The sequence below is a fragment of the Hibiscus syriacus genome, unplaced genomic scaffold (genome assembly GCF_006381635.1).
Source record: "Hibiscus syriacus cultivar Baekdansim isolate YM2019G1 unplaced genomic scaffold, ASM638163v2 tig00110065_pilon, whole genome shotgun sequence".
Classification (NCBI taxonomy): domain Eukaryota; kingdom Viridiplantae; phylum Streptophyta; class Magnoliopsida; order Malvales; family Malvaceae; genus Hibiscus; species Hibiscus syriacus.
Window position 1 is genome coordinate 2,775,100 of NW_024062585.1, and position 20,480 is coordinate 2,795,579.

The following is a 20,480-nucleotide window of genomic DNA, read 5'->3' on the forward strand; positions in this document are numbered from 1 at the left end:
CATTAAGTAAAGAATCGTAGGGTATTAGTACACTTATCAAACTTCAAAGGTTTCAAATCATGGTAGAATTTTTTTCAAACCGGGGTTTGAATATTTTCCCTTGATACTAAACAAATTGTTTTATAATTAAGCTAAATTTTATGATTTCTAATTGAGATTTTTAAATAAAATTTAAAAATATGTTAAAATTTCTCCTTTTGATATTGAACAAATATCCAGTTTTTCAAGTGAAAGCACAAAATGTCTATTTATGTAGTACAACAGACAATAAAGCATATATATACATAGTTAAATTGTCATGTCGGCATCGACGCATCAGCTAGTCATCCAAGGGAACTAACTAGGCATGGGAATTTTTTCCTAACTCATCAATAACCATAAAACAATTAAAAAAAACATGCAAATTGTAATAATAAATGGAAAAGAATGTACACATTGTCCAACTGACAAAATAACAGGGCTTGAAGAACGGCTACCACTGAAGCTTGAGATTTGTGCTTGGTAGTCTTGGATCAATGATTACATATCCAAAACATGTTGCATCAGAAAGAAGCATCCTTACAATCCCATATCATGTTACAGCTGACCTAATTTTTCCTGTTACAGAACATGAGAAGCAACCTCGTTTAGAATATTATGGCCGGTAATATTTAGGCATGTCATAGCTATGTTATTCCGACTCTTCATTTCTTCTAGACGTACTAGTTTCCAAAACATATGCAGATATGAGGATAGCAATATGAACATCCAAGAACCCTCTAAATACATGGAAAAGTTTAAGAGAACTAATGTCGGATGTATCCAACATTCGCATCTGAAGTAATGTATATGAACATAATGTAGGTATTGACATATGTCTACTAGGGGTGTGCAAAAATACACGACCCGGTTGACCCGACCCGCCGACCCAAACCTAAAAAAATCGGGTACTTTTTTATTAAAAAAATACCCGACCGGGTCGGGCCCGGGTCACAAAATTGAGTTTTCCGGGTACCCGGTTACCCAAGTACCCAATTAGTTTTATATATATATATCAATATTATTTTTTAATGCGAGTAAATTGTTGTATGTATGAAATGAGTAGAGAGACAAAGAGACACAAAGGGCTGTTGTAGATAATCAATTGTAAGTGAAAGTGAAATCATAGGCTTCGCTTATCAATCAGAGGAGAGGAGCAACCGCCCTTCACAAAACCAGCCACCTCCACTGAGAGCAAACCCTCATTCTTAAACTGACTCATTAACATGATAATTTGGGAGCCCCTCTTTTATCCGCCTGGTTACTATTTTTTTTTTATATAATATAATCCAATTACTAAACCATTAACATGATAATTTGTATAAATATTGATATTATTTGTAATTGGATTATAATTGGATTAAGTTTTGATAGTTTAGTAATTGGATTATGACTATCAAATATGATATTAATTTAATTGGATTAATTTGTAATTGGATTATAATTGGATTAAGTTTTGATAGTCTAGGTAATTAAAGTCTATAAATGGGTTGTGATTATAATTTAATATCATAATTGGATTAAGTTTTGATAGTTTAATAATTGGATGTTAATGACTATCATAATTCATATTTACCCTAGTTAACTATGAATTTTTATGTTTTATTTATATTATGGATTATTAGATTTTGTATTTCGAACTTTTAAATTTTATGTTAAAATGTTGGAGTATGTAATTTGAAGTTTCGAACATTTAAATTTATGTATTTTTTTTAAATTAATAATTTGAAAATGAAAAAAAAACGGGTACCCGCAAAATCTGAGTACCCGATTACTGGGTACCTGCAGCATCCGGGTCGGGACACGGGCCGACAAATCAACTACCTGAAGACCCAGGTACCCGGATTTTAACACCCCTATTGTCTACAGGCAACATAATATTAAGAAGAGGAAAGGCCCTCGGTAGAGCAAGTTAAGAAATAGAAACTTGGCTTTCTGCATGTCCATCAGTGTAACTCAACTATGAAATCTCCTTAGAGACAAACCTGAAGCATCTGCATTAACTTTGGGTGCTGCTCCAATAGCTGGCAAAGTTTTTCTCGATCCCTCAACAAAGACTGCATTCGGGAAGAGCAAAGATAAAATTATTATTGAGAAATATCAAGCAGATGCATTCCCTCTTCATGGGGTTATACTTGCACGATAAGTACCTGAATAGCTTCTGGAGACTGGAAGTACTCATGTAAGGACAATCCAGAATCTTGCTGCTGATGTGACGCAGCCCCAGCTTGCGGTGGAGCTTGTGGTTGCGCAAGCTCAACTTGCAGCTGGTGTTCTGCTGCTGAAAACTCAGGTTGTGGGGGCGGATAATAAGGATTAACAGGAGCAACATGAGCTTGTTGCAGCATCTGTAATGACTGCATTTGCATCTGAACAGGGGTTTGCGAAGACACTCCTTGCTCCAACTGCTGTGGTGATTGCATGGATTGCCTAAGATGTTGAGTTGGCTGCAATGGACGTTGAAGCTTCTGCAACTGAGAAAGAGAATGCATTGACTGAATAGAGGACTGGGGTATTGAGGGGTTCTGCAAGCTGCTCGGAGGGTGGATATCACCCTGCTGCAGTCCAGGTGAGTTTCCATAAGGAGTAACAGGGACTGAAGGAGGCCTATTAAAAACTAATGACTGCATCGATGGTTGAGATGGATAAGAAGCCAAGCCAGAAGCTGAAGTAGGAAGTCGAGCATCAATGGCAGGTCCAACAGAGCCCTGAGGAAGTTCAGTTTTCCCCATACCAGACTGGTTGTAGAGTGCTGGTTGGGAAGTAGAAGCATTTAAGGAAGCTAAATTATATGGGCTAGATGCAAATGGAGGAGGTGTTGAAGGAAGTGGCGGTGGAGGCCTGGTAGTTCCACTGGGTGAAGGCATAGAGGTTCTCATAAACTTAGAATCTGACATGGGAAGAGAAGATTGCATCAGAGTGACACCAACTGAAGATAAATAATCGGATTGGACCTGCAAGAAAGAAAGGTTGAAAATTTAGTGCTGGTAAACAATCAACTGAAAGAGGTGAACAACAAATGTCGGGCTGGAAACTTACAAATGAGCACTACTAGTTAGAGAACTTACGGGTAAAATTGTTGGTGGAGGTGGCATTTGAGGCAAAGTTGGTTGATTTGGTAGAACTTTCTGCTCATATAATCCTCTAGATCCAGAAGCCACAGAAATATTACTACCATACTGTGCATTGCTCTTCGGATAGAAGTATTGAAGAGTTATCCTTGAATCTGCAGGCAACTGCACTGATATTGCAGGTGCATTACTATAAACTGGGGCAGAGAAGCCTGAACTATTTGCCCCAGCTGCAGAATCAAACCCGCTAGAGTTCTTAAATGAACCAGCACTCTTCGACTCATCAGATTGCTCAAAATATTTCTTATCAGAAGAAACACTAGGTTCTCGAGTTAAAGACATTTCAGGGCGTGAAACTGACATCCTTGAAGAGAACTCACTCTGGCCATTCTCATCAGCATTAGATGCTAAAGGTGCACCCATGTGAGAAAATTGACTATTTCCATTAACATCACTTTCAGTCTCTTCAACAACAGACTGTGGTGAACTTTGCTCAAAGATTACAGGAGCAGGCTGCTGCAGATTATCATCTGGCTGGGGAAAGAGTAACTTATCATCAGTTTCAGATTCCTCACCATCAAACACTATATCAATTCCTTGAAGATCGTCATCGAGATCAGATTTCAGCTGCTTAGACTTGTTTACTTTTTCATTATCTGGGCCATTTATAGCAGCTGCATTCTTAGATTGTGCTGCAGTCTCTGGCCCTGATGCAGCAGGATTTTGACGCTCCCTCTGTCTAGCCATAAATTCATCCACATGAATAGAAGGTGGTCTCCCCCCAGAAGATCCTACTCGCTGAACAGCTATTACATTAGAATTAGAACCACCATCAACACTCCTTTCTCTTGCAACATAATCATCTACATGCATAGATGGAGGCCTGCTAGTATTAGGTTTCCGCTGTCGAAAGTTATCCCTTCGAGTAGAACCAGAAGAGGCTGTAGATGGACCCAGTCCCCGTTGAAAAGCAGTTGGATTTGTTATATCAGCAACTGAGTTGTCTCCTCTCGCACTCCTATTTGAGCTGTCAGCTGGTTGCAGTTTCCTTCTTGTAGGAAGAGCTGTCTGCAACAATCTTCCAGGAAATGTTTCAGGCAATTCCCATGAAAACTTATCTTCAAATCCTCCCAAGTAAAGGCTGTCAACAGCCTTTTCGTTGAAGCCTAGTCCAAAGTGATGAATTCCTGAAGGGACTTGAACATTGTTTTGAGGGAAAGAAAGACTTTCATAGAGGCTGGTATTATCCACCTTAACCGTAACAGTTGAATTTTGGAACAATAACAACAATGATTTCACAGATTCCGAAACCTGTACATCAGTGATAAGTTAAAAAGTTTGATAAACAAAACAGGGAAATGAAAGATGCAATTACACTTAGTTATACCTGACACATGGTGATATGTATATCGGATGAAGTTTGATAGTCATCATCATTAGCGATTCTTGAGCTTAACAGAGAAGAAAATTCCTGGATATATTTAATGTTATCTTCAGGAAAGCCACCTACCCCGGCCACATCATCAGGAAGCCCAAAAAGGAATTTCAATGCTACAAAAGCATTCGTGTTCAAACTGATACAAGAGCACATCATAGGTTAGCCACAAATAGTCTTCCAATGAACAGATGAGCACAGAAACTAATGTGCAGACATTATAGGAACCGAACATGAATCAAGCTTAACATATTACAAATCCTTTGTGCATATAACAAGAGAAAGCTAGGTTGCATTTGGGTTTCAAAATGATTTCAGCTTTCTTTGTTTTGGTTCCCAAAATGTCTTGTTTCTTTTTTCCAATTCCACTACAAGCATTTGATGAGAAAGAATGCAATGTTTTGCTTTCTATAGAGAAACATAATTGAACCATCCTCAATTTTCTGTCATAACTGAAGCTGAATTTTCTAAAACCCATCTCTTTTAATCGCCAAAAGAGTTTTTGCAAGAGTTCTAAAACGATGAAATGACAAGTCCTGCCAACAAAAAATATTAAGCACTATCTTCTAATCTACTGGAAGTATAGAAGTGAAGCAATATTATGAAAGAGATTGGTGATATATGCACGCATCTCACCTATTCCCACTCATGCAAAAGCCCAAAGTACCTAAAGACAACGCATTAGCAGCTTCAAGTGCATAAGGTGATAAATAATCTTTTGAATCAACCGATCTTAATAACTTTATCCAGCAACATAGCAAGGGGGGAGACTTTCCCCATTCAGATTCACTAAGAAAATAAAAATTTACATTCCTTTCATTTCCTCTCTCTGATTCAAGCTCCTCGTGAGTAGAACTGCTGCTATACAGCAAAGCAGACAGCAATGCACTACGACCTTCAGAGCAATAACCCATGTCTTTAAAAGCAGTAAGGCAAGACACTAATTCTCTTCCTACTGGTAGGACCTGAGAAACAAAATGGCATTTCAATTACAAGATTAGCTATCTTGTGAACCTATACCGTATCTTGTTCTCCATAAGAAAATGATGAGTCTATCTAAATATATTTGTCTTCCAATTACCTTGCTAAACTTCAACAGTAGATTAATAAATACCGAACAGTCTTTGGGGCTCAAACTTCCCAATTTGTGCCTAGCAGACCACAATGAACTTAAGTGAAAACATCATTAAGCAGTAAACATCATGTGCAATTGCATTCCAGACAATTCATTAAGGAGAGAGGGAGAGAATGTCAAAGCAAGTAACCAACTCACATATCATGTCTCTCATCATACTGTGGAAATGTTCGAGAACTACATAGTAGTGAGATAGACTGAAAAACCGGGATGTACAAACTGATCAAAGCAAACCCATATTTAGCAGAATCTCTACAATCTGAAACCTGCCTCTGATCTGAATCAGTAACATCAAAACAACTCTCCAGAACTCTTGTTAGTATTTGAGGAAAACCCTCACCAAGCAACAGCACCTGATGCAGAAAGCAGCATGAGTAAAATAAACTGTAAAATGTCGGGGAAGAGGGGCAGGGGGTATGGAATCCATAGATTGTAAAACCTTGGCATATGGATGCTCCAGTAAGCCAGCGAGAAAATCAAGGAATCTATAAACCTGCAGAGAGGAAAAATGGAAACCATTTGGTATAACAGTCTAAACAACCACAAAAATGGAAATTTGGGCAAAAATATTAACAGTTATCACCTTGAAAGCATCCATGTCTGATAAAGAAGATAAGTCAGAAGTGTGATCATGTATCCATGATAATATAGGCCGCAGAAGTTTAGAAGCCTGTTCAGCCTTTTGGTAAGCAATGCGAATTATAAAAACTCGAAGCATGTCTTGTATGACTACCAATGCCTGCTTAAAAGTAATATATTAATAGAGGGACATGATACAAAGCAAGTTTATCAAAATAATATAGCTAGCCTGCCCCCGCCCTTTCTATTTCCTGCAAAACCAGTTATTTCAGATGATAAGATAACTAAAGTAGCATGTAGATGAAAGAGCGCATACAGATATGGCATAATGTTGGATAATCTGGGCAATTTTGTCAAGCTGTGGTGTCAATTGGTTGAACAACTTCTCAAGGTGACCACACTCTAGGTACCAATCAACCTCTCTCTCCTTATGAGGTCCCAATAGAGTCCCTATAGCCAATGACCTAAGGGCACTCAACAACGGCATCCCATTCTTCCAACACCAGACACTTTCTTCAGGAAATAAATCATTCTTGCAATAAAAAAGGCAAAAGAAACTGGTTAATGCTGCAATTAAAGGAAATCCCCATTTGAGAAAAAACATGTCCTAAGTTGAGAGAAGGGTCTTCCATTTCAAATAACAGAAAATGCTATTGGAAAAAGCAGCAAACAGTGTAAGTACAGTATGCGAATTTGGGATTCATTGTTTTCCAGATTGTCATATAGAAAAGCAAGAGGAAAAGGAAAACAAGCAATCCTGGTGAAATAAAACAAATTCCTTAATAGTTACCATTGTAGATAAGATACATGCAACAAGAAAACATTAACTAAATAAATATTTCTTGATATGAGCAAGGATACCAGGTTGCTACTAGTATTAAAGAAAATGAAAACTGAAATACCAAAAGACAAAGTAAACTGCAGAACTCTTTCGGTCCCAAGGCCAGTGACGAATTAGTTTGAACACTGGCAAGAATTGTATTGAAGAGTCCAGGACTCCAACCATATACTGGCCAATAAGCAAGAGCTGACACAGCAAGATGGCAGACCGCTTCAAAACCAAGTGCAGAATCAGGATAAGGAGAGGACAAATCAGCTGCACAAGCTGCAAGTTTTGGACTGCAAGACAGCAATATGCTCAGTGCCTATCTCCAGAAATGAGAATGGTATGAAAAATGTATCTATTGGGGACAGTGAAATATTAATTACCTTACTTCTCGATGCAATCGTAACAATGCATTCATCAGTTTCGTATTCTTGTGTTGTTCCTTAGCTTCCTATATGTAGAGGATAAGACAACTCAATTTTCAAATTTGGAAGATGGTGTAAACTGATAAAAAGGTTAACGACGCACAAAAATGCAATAAACCATTAACTGTTCCTTAGCTTCCCATATGTAGAGGATAAGACAACTCAGTTCTCAAATTTGGAAGGTGATGTATATTGACAAAAATTTACGATGCACAAAAATGCTGTAAACCATTAACTGGGTGCAAAGAGTCAGATCTTAGGAGCATTGGTATTTCATGAACTTTATAACTAATGCCCCAAGTCTTTTCTCAATTAGAGGGAAGAGTTAATGCTAAAACAACAAAAACATAGCAATCTTTTACAAAACTGTCTGAAAGCATTATCCTCCTTCACTAGCAACTATTCAAACTAAACAATGTCAGTACATAGCATCTTCAATCTCCCCATAAACCCAAAAAATGCCTCATGATGCTTTTTGTAAGAAGAAATTTATCTTCCTTATCAAATCAAAAAGATGATTCACAAGGACACAGTATAACTAACAAGCAACATACCTGTAATCTCTGCAAAAGTGTAATCAGCAATACAAGCGAAGGAATCAAAAGATCAACTAAACTCTGTTCACGGTTGCGTTCCAGTAATAAATCAGATGTAGAATTGCATTCGGTACCCTCATCAACAAGATAAACTGTTAAAGAAAAAAACAAAGTTATGTCGTAAATCAAGGATAATAAAAAAAAATCTTTTAGTCTTGAACCACACAGAACATAGACATGGCAGAAATATAAACAACATAATTTTAACAAGGTCAACAAGCAATTCATAATACATGTCTTAGATGACGATAACATACAGACAAAAACATGCTATGATAGAGCCCAATAAACCTTGATCCTATCAAGATCTTCTAAAGCTTCAGGTGTACTTGAAAGAAAGAAAGAGAGAGAAGTTTGACATTAGTAAGCCCAAAAATCTTAGGAAACAATAAAGCATTATCAAAAAGTTTTTACTCAACCCACCCCTTATTATTAGATAATGTTTTTTTTTTTGATAGAAAGAGGCCTCATTAAAATCCTCCTTCAATCCCTCCATGTTATGAGAGTAACATGAAGGAACAACGAAGGAGGAAAAGAGAGCCAAGAAAACTTTTATTCACAAGAACCAGATTACAAGATTGAACAAACTCCTACACTTCCAACAGAAGAACATAAAACTTAACGCAAAACATCCAACAAACAGGGAGGTACAATTCCTGTTAAACAACACAACAATAACCAAAATCACCCTATCCCATCTTTAGCAAGTTTGTCAGCTTCCCAGTTTGCCGCCCTTGAAATATGCCTAAATATAATATCCTTTCCAATCAAAAGCGAAACTATATCCTTCACCAAGGATAGATGCAAAGGAGGGCTTAAACCCGGATTCTGGATCCACTTCAGAGCGTTAGATGAGTCTGATTCCAAGATAACTCTCTGATTTGCGACAAAATCCAACTCCTCCATAAGACAAATCCCTCTTTTGATAGCCAACAGCTCTGCCAAGATAGGAGGACCACCCCCTACTGCTTCAGAAAACCACTGAAGTAATAGACCTCTGCTATCTCGAAACAGACCACCAATACCTCCTTTTTCCCAACCCGAAACCATCGCTCCATCTACATTTAACTTTAGAAACCCCTCCGGTGGAGGAACCCAGCAAGCAGGTTGAGAGCAATCCTTTCCTGATCTACCAATCGAATCAGCAATTTTCAAATCACCTACTAGAGAATCTAGAGGAATACCCACATCCTTGAAACGAGCACTAAACCAGGAAGCCACTCTAAATCTAACAATGAAAGATAATCTGACCAAATCCAGCTTTCCTTTCTGAAAGATAATCTCATTTCTACACTTCCATACTGACCACATCACTGCCCTAGGAATGAATTTCCAAATAAAAGAGTTAGTCATAAAATCATCCCACAAAATTAGAAATTCCATGGTACACTTTGGAGTCACCAATGACACATTCCACATTTTCAAGAAGGAGGACCACAGGCCCCACACAACCCTGCAATGCAGAAATAGATGGGAAACTGATTCCACCTCCCTACCACACAAAACACAACGTTGGTCAACAATCTCTGCAACACCTCTCTTTGCTAACTCCTCTTTAACCGGTACTCTATGTTGCACTAGTTGCCAAACAAACAATTTCACCCTTGGAGGAGCTAAACCAGACCAAATATTCTTATCCCAATTCACTTGATTCTGCTCAGAACCACCTTGTTCATAGAAAGCGTTTAAACAAGATTTAGCTGTAAAACTTCCTTCACCATTCCCTAACCAAATCCAACAATCATCTTCAGTAGGAAAAGGAGAGGTATTATTCAACATAGAAATCAACTGCATCCAATGTTCTACTTCCCAATCAGCCAAATTCCTTCTCATTTGGATGTCCCACACCCAACCCGAAGCATTATTTACCCTAAACTCCTTCACTTTACCCGATTTATTAATTGATAGAACATAAAGTCTAGGAAACAACAATTTCAGGGGAACATCACCCAACCATACATCATTCCAGAACTGCACATCTTCCCCTTTCCCCGCCTTCAAACGCATATTCCTTCTAAGACACACTCCAAAATCATCACTGTTGAAGAAGTTTTTCACCACACCTTTCCAAATCCACGATGCACGAGCTGGCACCGAATTCTCCAAAATAATGGACTTCGGATCTAAATTGTAGGCGGCACAAATCACTTTCTTCCACCAAGATTTCTTATCAGAAGAAAACTTCCAAACCCATTTTCCTAGTAAAGCTCGGTTCAAAAGTGCTAGATTAGGGACCCCTAGACCCCCCAGATTTCTTGGTTTAGAGACCGACTTCCAGTTGACCCAATGGATTTTTTTCTTGTCAATCGAATCCCCCCACAGAAATGAAGCCATGATAGAGTTAAGTTTAAGTATCACAGCAGCTGGGATTCTGAACATAGACAGAAAATAGACCGGAAGGGAGCATAGCACCGATTTGACCAAAACCACTCTTCCCGCTATCGACAGAGAATTAGCTATCCAACCACTCAATTTAGCATGAAATCTCGCCACTATAGGATCCCACATAGCAGCCGAATTCCTCTTGAACCCCAGAGGCAGACCTAAATATTCAGATGGAAGATATCCAACCGAGCAGCCAATAACTTCAGCCCAATTAGTTAGCTCCCCATCTTCAACATTGATTCCAAAAATCCTGCTTTTACCTAGATTTAACTTCAGCCCCACCAGAAGTTCATAAATCAGTAACACTCTTCTAATATTCCTCAACTCACGAATGGAACCTTTACTGAAAATTATAAGATCATCCGCAAATTGAAGGTGTGACAACTTGAATGCTCGGTCTTGCAGTCCTAAATCAAACCCCGAAAACAATCCCATATCCATTGCTTTAGTTAACAGTAAATGCAGCAACTCAGTAGCCAAGTTGAAAAGCATAGGTGAAAGCGAACAACCCTGTCTCAGACCTCTGGAAATATGAAATTTCTCCGTAGGAGACCCATTTAACAAAACCGAAATCTCAACAGTTGACATGCACTGGAACATCCACGACCTCCACTTTTCACCAAACCCCATTTTGCTCATAATTTGAATCAAAATTTTCCAATCTACCGAATCATAAGCTCTCATAAAATCCACCTTGAAAACTACTCCCTTCAGCCCTCTCTTCCTCCAAAAATCAATACTCTCATTTGCAATAAAAGAGCAATCCAAGATGTTTCGCCCCGGAATAAAAGCAAATTGGGACTGACTTATAATATCATTGAGATACAAACTCAATCTTCTAGCTAAGACCTTAGAGATGACTTTATAAAGACCTCCCACTAGGCTAATTGGCCTAAACTCTTCCAATCCCTCCGGATTTGCCTTCTTTGGAATAAGCAGTCTAAACGGTTTCGGCCCCCAATTGCACTCCCTATTCTCCAGCAGAATATTATTAGATAATGTTGATTGAACTTATAATACAATCCTAGTGTGTTCATAGTAACTTTTAACCATAAAAATCATAAACATCAGTTTCTGTTTACAAGCTGCAATTAAGGTGAGCAATCAATTAATTCATGCAAAAATTTTGAAAGCCGTATTTAACTGAAGTTGTATATTTTATTGGCTGAATTTTATGAATTAGTCGCTAATAGAACAAGAATTGCATCAGTTAGTCTGGTTGGTTAACAAAATTAACTAAAAATTAATCCAAAGTTTTGAGCCTAAATTCCAACATTATTTTACTTTTCTTAGACAATTTTAGTTGGAATTTATCTGGTGGGCATGACATCATAAGCTTACAACATCGAGAGATTATTTATTGGGCTATAGATGACTATCTGCATGTTAAGCATTATCCTGGAAGAGTTATAGCTTATAAAAATATAATATATATACATATATATATATACAATATGTTAAATTGATTAATTGGATGAAGCCTAATTCAGAACTTAACCAAGCAATAGAACTGTTTTAAACAGATTGCTTCAGTTAATTTGAGTAACTCTGTTGTAACCAAAAATTGCTCACCCCTAGGTACAATATAATTAAATCAGACTAGCAACACACTCAACAGAAATACACATTTTTTCATAAGAATTGGAGGTCTCATCAAAAAACCCCTTCATAATTGTCGTAAAACAGAAATACATTAACTTACCATAACTGTTTGAGGACCTCTCAAGCATATAGCTACAATTGACAAGAACCACATAAATAACTGTAATGGCACCCTCATCATACAAGGCAGCAGCAACAGTCTACAATGAAGAGCTACACATAATGAGTCGAATCAATTGAGGTTTTAATATAGAAATCAAAGTTAAAATTTCATACTGGATTCTCTGAAATGAATGCCAAAATTCGAAATGCAGTTGTCATCTGGGCTATAGAAGAGTCGCGAAGGTTAACACCATCAAATGACTTTACAGAGATAATGCTTCCAAGATTCTCCATGACATTAATGTCAGAAGCATTAGATGATTCTCCAACAATATTATCAACAACATCTGTTAAATCAGAGACTAGAATGTTGGTTGAGGTAAGGTGAGCGTCTCCTCCAGAAGCCAACACGGCAGCATATCTTAGAAGACCAATAGCTCCATTTTTGTGGTAAACTAAACCAGCATCAATCCACTCCAGCAGCCGAGTAGGAGCATCTTTCCTATTGGACCCAGGGGAAGAAGAATGTAGAGCTTTATGAAGTTCCGTGGCATGTCCGATCCAAGAGGATAGAGATGTTGCAGTTGAATCAGTAACAATGACCTCAACAATCTCAGCAGCTGAGTGTAAAATTGCAAGATTAAGAGGTGAAGCACCTGCATATACAGAATGTAGCAAATATAAGGCAATGCGTTATTCAAATCAACAAGAAACCTTTCAACTAGTTTAATCTAACCACAAAACAAACAGTACCACTATTCTTGATGGCAAGTTCTGATTCCTTGACTGAATGCAAAGCTTCAATCAGAACTGAAAACAGCTGACAAAGAAAGAGAACATAATCGCATTAAAATGAATAAATGCCAGTTAGTCTACCTTGATCTGTTAATAGTAAAACATAGGTATCAAGCAGAAACCAAGTTTCTGTACACCGTAGAATATTAGCATAGAGATTATTTTTCAGTACCTCGGAAAAGAAACTCAGGGCCAATAAAGCTTCACGTCCACAATCGGACCTGCAAAATATATATTAAAAAGAAAAGTTTCAGTCAGAAGTCAGAACCACCCATGGTGTAGTTCAAATCCAATGTTAAAGAAATAGATCAAGTAATTCACCTAGCAAGACCACACAGCTCCCACAATACCCATAAAAATTCCTCAGACTGTGGACTTGCTGAAAGCAAACGATCTATGGCATTAACCTACCACAAAATATTCAAAAATAAGACATGCAAAGTCACATGTTGGTAGTAAAAATATAAATGAAAAAGGAGTAAAAGATTATCAACAATTCGTATCAACCAAGAAAAGGAACTAACCACCCTCAAATGTGTCTCAACAATAATTCCAACTTCTTGCGGACTGCATGTAAATCCTTTAGATATTAAAACAGATGCATACCGAAGAGGAACACACTCTTCCTTATTCATAGTATCAACACCCTTCAGAGCATGAATTAGTGTAGCAGTAAGCTCAGGCTGATGTAGGAGGAAAACCAACCCTGAAACAGAAGTAACATAGCATCATCAGTCAACCATCATTTACTTAATAACACAAAGCCATTTTGCATGCAGAGTAACTAACTCAACCTGAGTGACAAAACAGAAGAGAGAGAATTAAAGATCCCATGGATGACACAATCTCTAAAGAAATGTTGAGAACATCTTCATCTTCAGAATGCAAAATAGTTGTTGACAGCAGTGCAGCTGATAAAGGAAGAAATCCTCTATCCTGCTTCAAAATAGACAATTTCAAGATTAATAATAGAACCACAATTATTTGCTCACATGCCCCCAACTCATCCAAAACAAATACAGAAAATAATAGATTACTTGCAGGGTTGCATTAACCCTCTAAAACTAACAATAATGAGCACTCCATACATAATCACAATAACTAGAAATGAAAAATAAATAAATAAATAAAAGTGTTAGAATACCAAGAGGGATCTTATGGCAAATCATAGACAAATTTACCCTCTTCCATGGCTAATAGGTAAGGTCACTGGTCCTTCATCAACAAAGATGTCTTTGTTGCTCCAAGGGTCAATGTCCTTGTAGTTAGAGGTTACCACTATAGTCATTTATCAATTTACTTGAGCTTTAGTGTTCTATCTCTGTTAGATAACTGTAATCATTACCATATCAGCACGAGACATGAAATACAATGATAGATTATCAAAATTTTACTTTTCATCTTGCAAAACTTTTAAAAGATAGACAAAAAGTCTCAAAACAGATGCCTGCGATAAGCTGAAATCAAATTGCAAAAGCAACAAGTTAAAATATGGAACATTAAATTTTTTTAATAAAAGCTAAAAGAGTAGCGTGCCTTAAGAAGAGCAAGCAAATGCAAGTCCATTTCCCAATCTGAAAAGCAACAATTTGATGAAGCAATCAACCCACTGGTTGCTTTATATGATACTAATCCATCAGTTTGACCAAGAATAAAATGTCTGGTTGCATGGGCCACTGGAGATGGATCTTCAACTGGGCCATGTGAAATTACCAAATGCTGCATTATCATTGTGAACAAACATGACAGAAGTTCATTTAGGGTAACCACCACATATTTCAAAAACAACAGGAAAATTAATCCCATTGAAAGATTGACAACTGACCAGAAGCTTTTTAAGCAGTGACCCAACACCTCTGAGCTTGTTTGATGGAACACTTGTCCCATTAGCAGTAGTAGAAAGGCCACCAAGTATGGATAAGATTTCACACTGGTAAAGAATAAAATTACAAGCAAGGAATATTAATATTGTCTCAGATATAAAACTGCACAAGCAAAAATGCGCAACCAACTTCACATGGCATACCTCATATCTTGAAACAACTTCATAGAACCTAAGTCGATGGAGGACATAAGTTGCTAGAGACGCAACATCATGTCGTGGTTTCTGTAGTAACAACTTTAACAAGTGACTGTAACCATCACTAATGCCAGAAGGGATATTATCATCCTCACGAGGCCACCACCCAAGAAATCCTTCACATCCAACGGAATGTCGAGTAGCCTGCTCAATAACTCCAAGTAGCAACAATGTAATGGCAGTAGATTTCTGCATCTGGTGACCAAAAATGCATGTAAGCTGATCCATTCCCCACAGTTGACAAAGTGAAAGCAGCTCTCCTTACTAGAGCACAAGAAAAGAGCCACGTTCAACCCCAAGATGACATTTTCATTCTGTCAATCAAGATAAGCATATAAAAAACGGATGAGCTTTCATTTTGTACTAAGTTTATATCTTTGATTCAGAAAGGAATGCATATAGATAATATAAATAACAAGTAAAACAGCGTCTATACAATTACCTCTGAGAGCTGGGAATGCCCAAAACTAGAGGAGCTTCTATTGAAATGGAAGAATGGCAATAACATTTCCACCAACTGTTTGGAAGAAGCAAAATCAGCATCAGGCTCCATAAAGATACATTCTGTCAATGATTCAGAGGATTCATTCATGGATTTACGTTGAAGAGCCCCATAGAGATCAAGTAGCTCCTTTCTGGCCTCACTTATACCATGGTCCAATTCCTTAAAATCTTTTTTTCTTCCTGATGTAAGATGCTTTTGATCAATTGCATTAGAATCCAAGTCAAAGGTTATAAGTGAGGCAGCGGCTGATGAAACAGTATGGAGAATTTTATGTACCGCATAACCAAGGTTTGGCAATTCCAAAATTTTCAACATTAGTTGTAGTAATTGCTTAACCTCTACTGATAAATCTGGTGTGACTGCTGGTAAATATAGAACATTTAATGAAGATAAAGTTTCCTCAAATGTTCGATTAAATGAGCGTAATGGAAGAGGTAGATCTTCAAGCTTTCCGTCAACAGAACTAACAAGATTGGTTAGAGAGCTATCATCAAATTCAATGTTGAACTGCCCCAAATCCTCTGCAGTATTTCCATATAAGACCAAGCTTAAACTCCGGTAGCTACCTCTTACAACCAGATGATTGGTTACAACTGCCTGCAGAAATCACAGTACAGTTTTAAACAAATTCAGTTTTTGCATATAGCTTCCACAATATAGAGGCACACCGCAATGGACAGCTAGGAAGCATAAAGTATTATCAATTAAAGGAGATATAATTACGGATAGGAGATGAGACAATTAATGGAACTGAAAATATCCAGGATTAACCATATGCAAGGAAAATTACAAGGATCACTATCGTATACTAAAGTTGCTAAAATATTCTTTGCAGACTCAACAAACTGTTTAATTGCATATTGTATAAATCAAATTGTTGATGCTAGAAAATTCCAGAAAAAAAATAATAATTCGTTCTTTTTTAAACATTTTAATGCGCCAATAAACCTATAGGCATACATAAAAGCATACATATAGATACAAAAGTAGGCTTATATAAGCCACTACAAAAGTGAGACAACATAAACCAAAAAAAAAAATTAGAATTCAAAATAAATCCCAAAGGTGCAAAATTGTAGAATCACCTCAACTTCAAGCACGTTTGATGAAGAATGGGAATATAAAAAAGGCTGACAGAGGCGCCTAAATCTTGTCTCTCCCACACTCTGAACAAACACCTCCAAAGCAAATGAAGGGGGTGAAGTGGCCCTGTACAAATTGCATAGATAAAGATTTCTAAAACCCAAAACCTCAATATTCCAATAAAGTAGAAGCCCGATAGCCAAAATTATGAAATTGCACAGCTTAAAATAATGTATATCTTTTCTAAATTTCTAATATCTTGCCACTAACCCGAATATTGGAACACATTATGAAATTTGTATTAATGCAACAACACCTCATGCTATATACAAATAACATAGCTGTGAGGCACCGATTATTGTTTATAATCAACAAAGTTGCACATTTTGAATAGTCGTTTAACAAATTCAACCTCCAAGCTCCTAGCTTGGCTCGATGAAATTGTCTCTGGTAAGATGATTGGGTTTGAAAGCACTCAATCTAGACCATGATAAAGCAGGAAAAGGAGAACTCAACTTCCGCACTTGTTGGGGAACCCATGATTGCTTGAGGTGAATTAGTCGAGTTTGGTCCTAACTCCAAGTATATAAGAGGGAGGTTGCTTTTAGGTATGATAAAGGTAGATGATCTTAAATATCAATTTCATAAGAGAAGCATCAAAGGTAAGCCAGCTTCATTCTTGCTTTTCCTTATCACAGATTTTGGCAGAATTGGAATTTGATTTTTAAGGAGCTTTTGATAGGATGGTAAGGAGAAAAAGGGATTGCCAGGAAATGAAGAAAGGGAGAGTAGAGAAAAATTGGACAAAAGAAGAAAAAAGAAATGGTAATCGATAAATGAAAGAGATGAAAGAGAAGCGTCATCTAAAGATATTACAAGGAATTATTCAATTTATCATTCAACAGTTCTTTTACTTAAATTTATTTTGATTCAGACCTAAGGACTAAGGAGGAACAAGCCCCTCCTAGTTAAACTCTCCTTACTAGTCCTATTATCTTCCTGTGATTTCCCTTCAACTAAACATAACACTGGTGCCAAATTCAAATCTCAACGACTTAACTACATCATACCAACAAAATAACATATTATATTTCATGGACAGGTAAGCCAATTTTATCCATACTTCCTAGCTTCTAATGGCCAATAAGTTATGTGCGTAGAACAAAATGATAGCATCACTATTATCATGCAAATAAATTCCCAAGAGAAAAATAACCCTAAAAACTGTAGAAACCTCACTAGCTCAACATACCCAACAAGCGATACAGCTTGAGAAGCCGAGGACGCATTCTGTTCTAGGAACTCACACGCAGTTATAATAACTGGTTCAGTAAACAATACCTGAAGAATAAAACGAGAAAATAAAATCAAAACACAAACCGAAACCCATAAATCATTTTTTAAGAAAATACAATACCCTCAATCAAAAAACCAAAACACTTCCGATACAATCCTGAATCACCACAAATTCACTACTTAATTATTCCTCGCTAACCCAATTCAGAAAAAGCCAAAAAGTAGAGAAAGAACCCACGCCGAGAAAAAGACTTACCTCGTCAACGTATTCGTCCAAGTGAGTGTGGACGAAAGTCTGAGAAAACAGAACGCAGGGCTCGGGTCGACCCATTTTGGTTCGTGGTCTTAGTTTATCGATCTTCGGGTCGATTAATGAGGGAACATGAAAACTCGAAGAAAAAATTATGGATTTGGAATTGGTTAGGGTTTTGGATTTGATTTCTAAAACCCCGCCGCCAGTTAAAGAGTGTTCGGTTCTGATTGAAAGGGGGTTCAGTTTTTGTTTCGTGTCCAAACCAGACCTTGAATCTGAGAGGGAAGGCGGAGTAAGAAAAGGTTTTACTTTAAACTTTAAAATTTTAATTTTTTTTCTAATTTGGTACTTTTAATTTATTGAATGTTGATATAAAATCTTAGAGGTGAGTAAAATTTGACTCGATTCGAAAATTAAATTTTTTACTCGAATCGATTTGAAAAAATTCTACTCGAATTGAGTTCAAATTGTAATTTCATAAACTAGACTCGACTCGAAAAAAATTCAAATTCAAATTGAGTTGTAAAATACAACTCGAATAACTCGAAATTTTTAGTAATTGGTATATTAATTTTCAATTTTAAGTCGAAGTTTGAGTTGTCTCGACTTTATATGATATATGTAAATCACATATGAAAAAATATAAAAAATGTATATATGTTGTATATGATTATAAAATATCATTTAAATTATAATTAAATAATTTATAATATTATAAATATTTATAATTAAATTTAAATAAAAACTCGAAAATTTGACTCGACTCAAAAAAATTTCAAATCAAATCCGAGTTATAAAATAGGATTCGTCAACTCAAATAACTTTAGCCATTTAGATGTTTTTGTTGTTTATTTTTTTAATTGTTGGATTTGACGTCATCGCGATAAATCAAGATGATTTCATTTGTTATCATGTTGATATTCTCTGCTTTTGACCCTCAAATTGGATTTTTGATACGTAACTTACATTCGTAGATAGTTTTCTCACGATATTTGACTCTGATTTGCATTTATCAATGTTCTTTTAGCAATATGATTTTATGTTGTGGTTCATTTGTCGTAGCAGTCAGATATGTTTGTATTTATCTTTTTTCATTTTTTTGAATTAATTTTTTTAAATTTTTCTTGTATGATCCTTATATAATCTTAAGTGGTTAGTTTCTTGTGTTTGTGGTTAAAAAAGAATATTCAATATTTAGTTTACAAATCTAATTGTAAACCTTAAGTGTAATTTTGGATATTCGATTCTTTCCTTCTTAATAAAATTAGAATATTTTATTTTTGTCAAAAAAAACTATGAATATTAGGTTTGTCAAAAAAATAACCATGAATATTAGGATTTTGTATTATTCATATTTTTTATTTTTATGAATATAAAATGATTAAATCGATTGAGTCTTAATTCCTTCACACGAATAATATTGTAATATCTAAAAAGATGATGATCTGAGCAAGCACCAAATTAATGGAGTAAAAATTTGACAGTTTCATAATATCAAATCGATTTAAAATTAATGAGTGTAACAAATGTGTATGTCAAAACCATTATTGATGGATATATAATCATATGTTTATACGTTGATGATCTGGAAGTAGGACTTTGCATGTTGCTGTAACACCTTTGGATCTTCACACCACTCTTCATCTTCCATCCGAAACATACAGATAATATTCTGAATCCAGCCCTTCCTTCAGGGCATCATGTAAATCCATCAAAAAGGTGAATCCGAGCTCTCCAACGCTATTTTGATTCCTCTAATTCTGGCAAAAAGTAGTGTTTTTCGTTTGCTGATATACCCAAAGACCTGTTTATTCCATTATCGACTTCTCTCCTGTAGATTCATAAAATTATCAATCATTGCCGCATTCGTTCCCCAATTAGCTTTTAAGAAATTCTCAAAATATGGATGACAATTTCACGCATGAACAAATCGAAACGACCTATTACTATACTTTACCCCGAGGCCTTTCATCGTGATAAAAAATTGGCCTACGGTCCGAGCCAAATTTTTGTAAATGCATCACTTTCGATTTCTCAAAGATACCATACCATTGCCAAGTAAACTGGTGACCCTTATATCCCATGTCAAGCAACCCGAAATTAAATAAGAAATCATTAAACTTTGAACAAACTCCATTTCTTCAAGCAGATCCCCTTACGTTCACTCGTACTAACAATGGCATGAAAATCTTCCCCGAATCGACATCAACTTCTAACGCTTGTAACTGACTCCAAATTTGATTTCTTACTGCTGGTCTCGGCCTCGCATAAATGAATGAAATAAAAAATCATCT

General features: G+C 36.5%; 1 protein-coding gene across 1 annotated transcript; it reads right to left on the reverse strand.

The window, feature by feature from the left end:
• Window positions 1-386: 386 nt before the first annotated feature.
• LOC120214529 (protein virilizer homolog) lies at window positions 387-18,472 on the reverse strand. The gene is given in 29 exon segments (XM_039212413.1): window positions 387-597; window positions 2,004-2,075; window positions 2,169-2,972; window positions 3,087-4,400; window positions 4,477-4,663; window positions 5,161-5,489; window positions 5,606-5,675; window positions 5,798-6,012; window positions 6,099-6,152; window positions 6,243-6,398; window positions 6,555-6,770; window positions 7,141-7,357; window positions 7,448-7,515; window positions 8,044-8,177; window positions 12,173-12,272; window positions 12,349-12,830; window positions 12,928-12,994; window positions 13,142-13,190; window positions 13,291-13,376; window positions 13,494-13,675; window positions 13,764-13,905; window positions 14,506-14,688; window positions 14,795-14,899; window positions 14,996-15,172; window positions 15,175-15,363; window positions 15,492-16,151; window positions 16,640-16,763; window positions 17,890-17,978; window positions 18,190-18,472. Coding segments are annotated over 29 exon segments (6,567 nt in total). The 5' UTR covers window positions 18,265-18,472; the 3' UTR covers window positions 387-576.
• Between the last annotated feature and the right edge of the window lie 2,008 nt (window positions 18,473-20,480).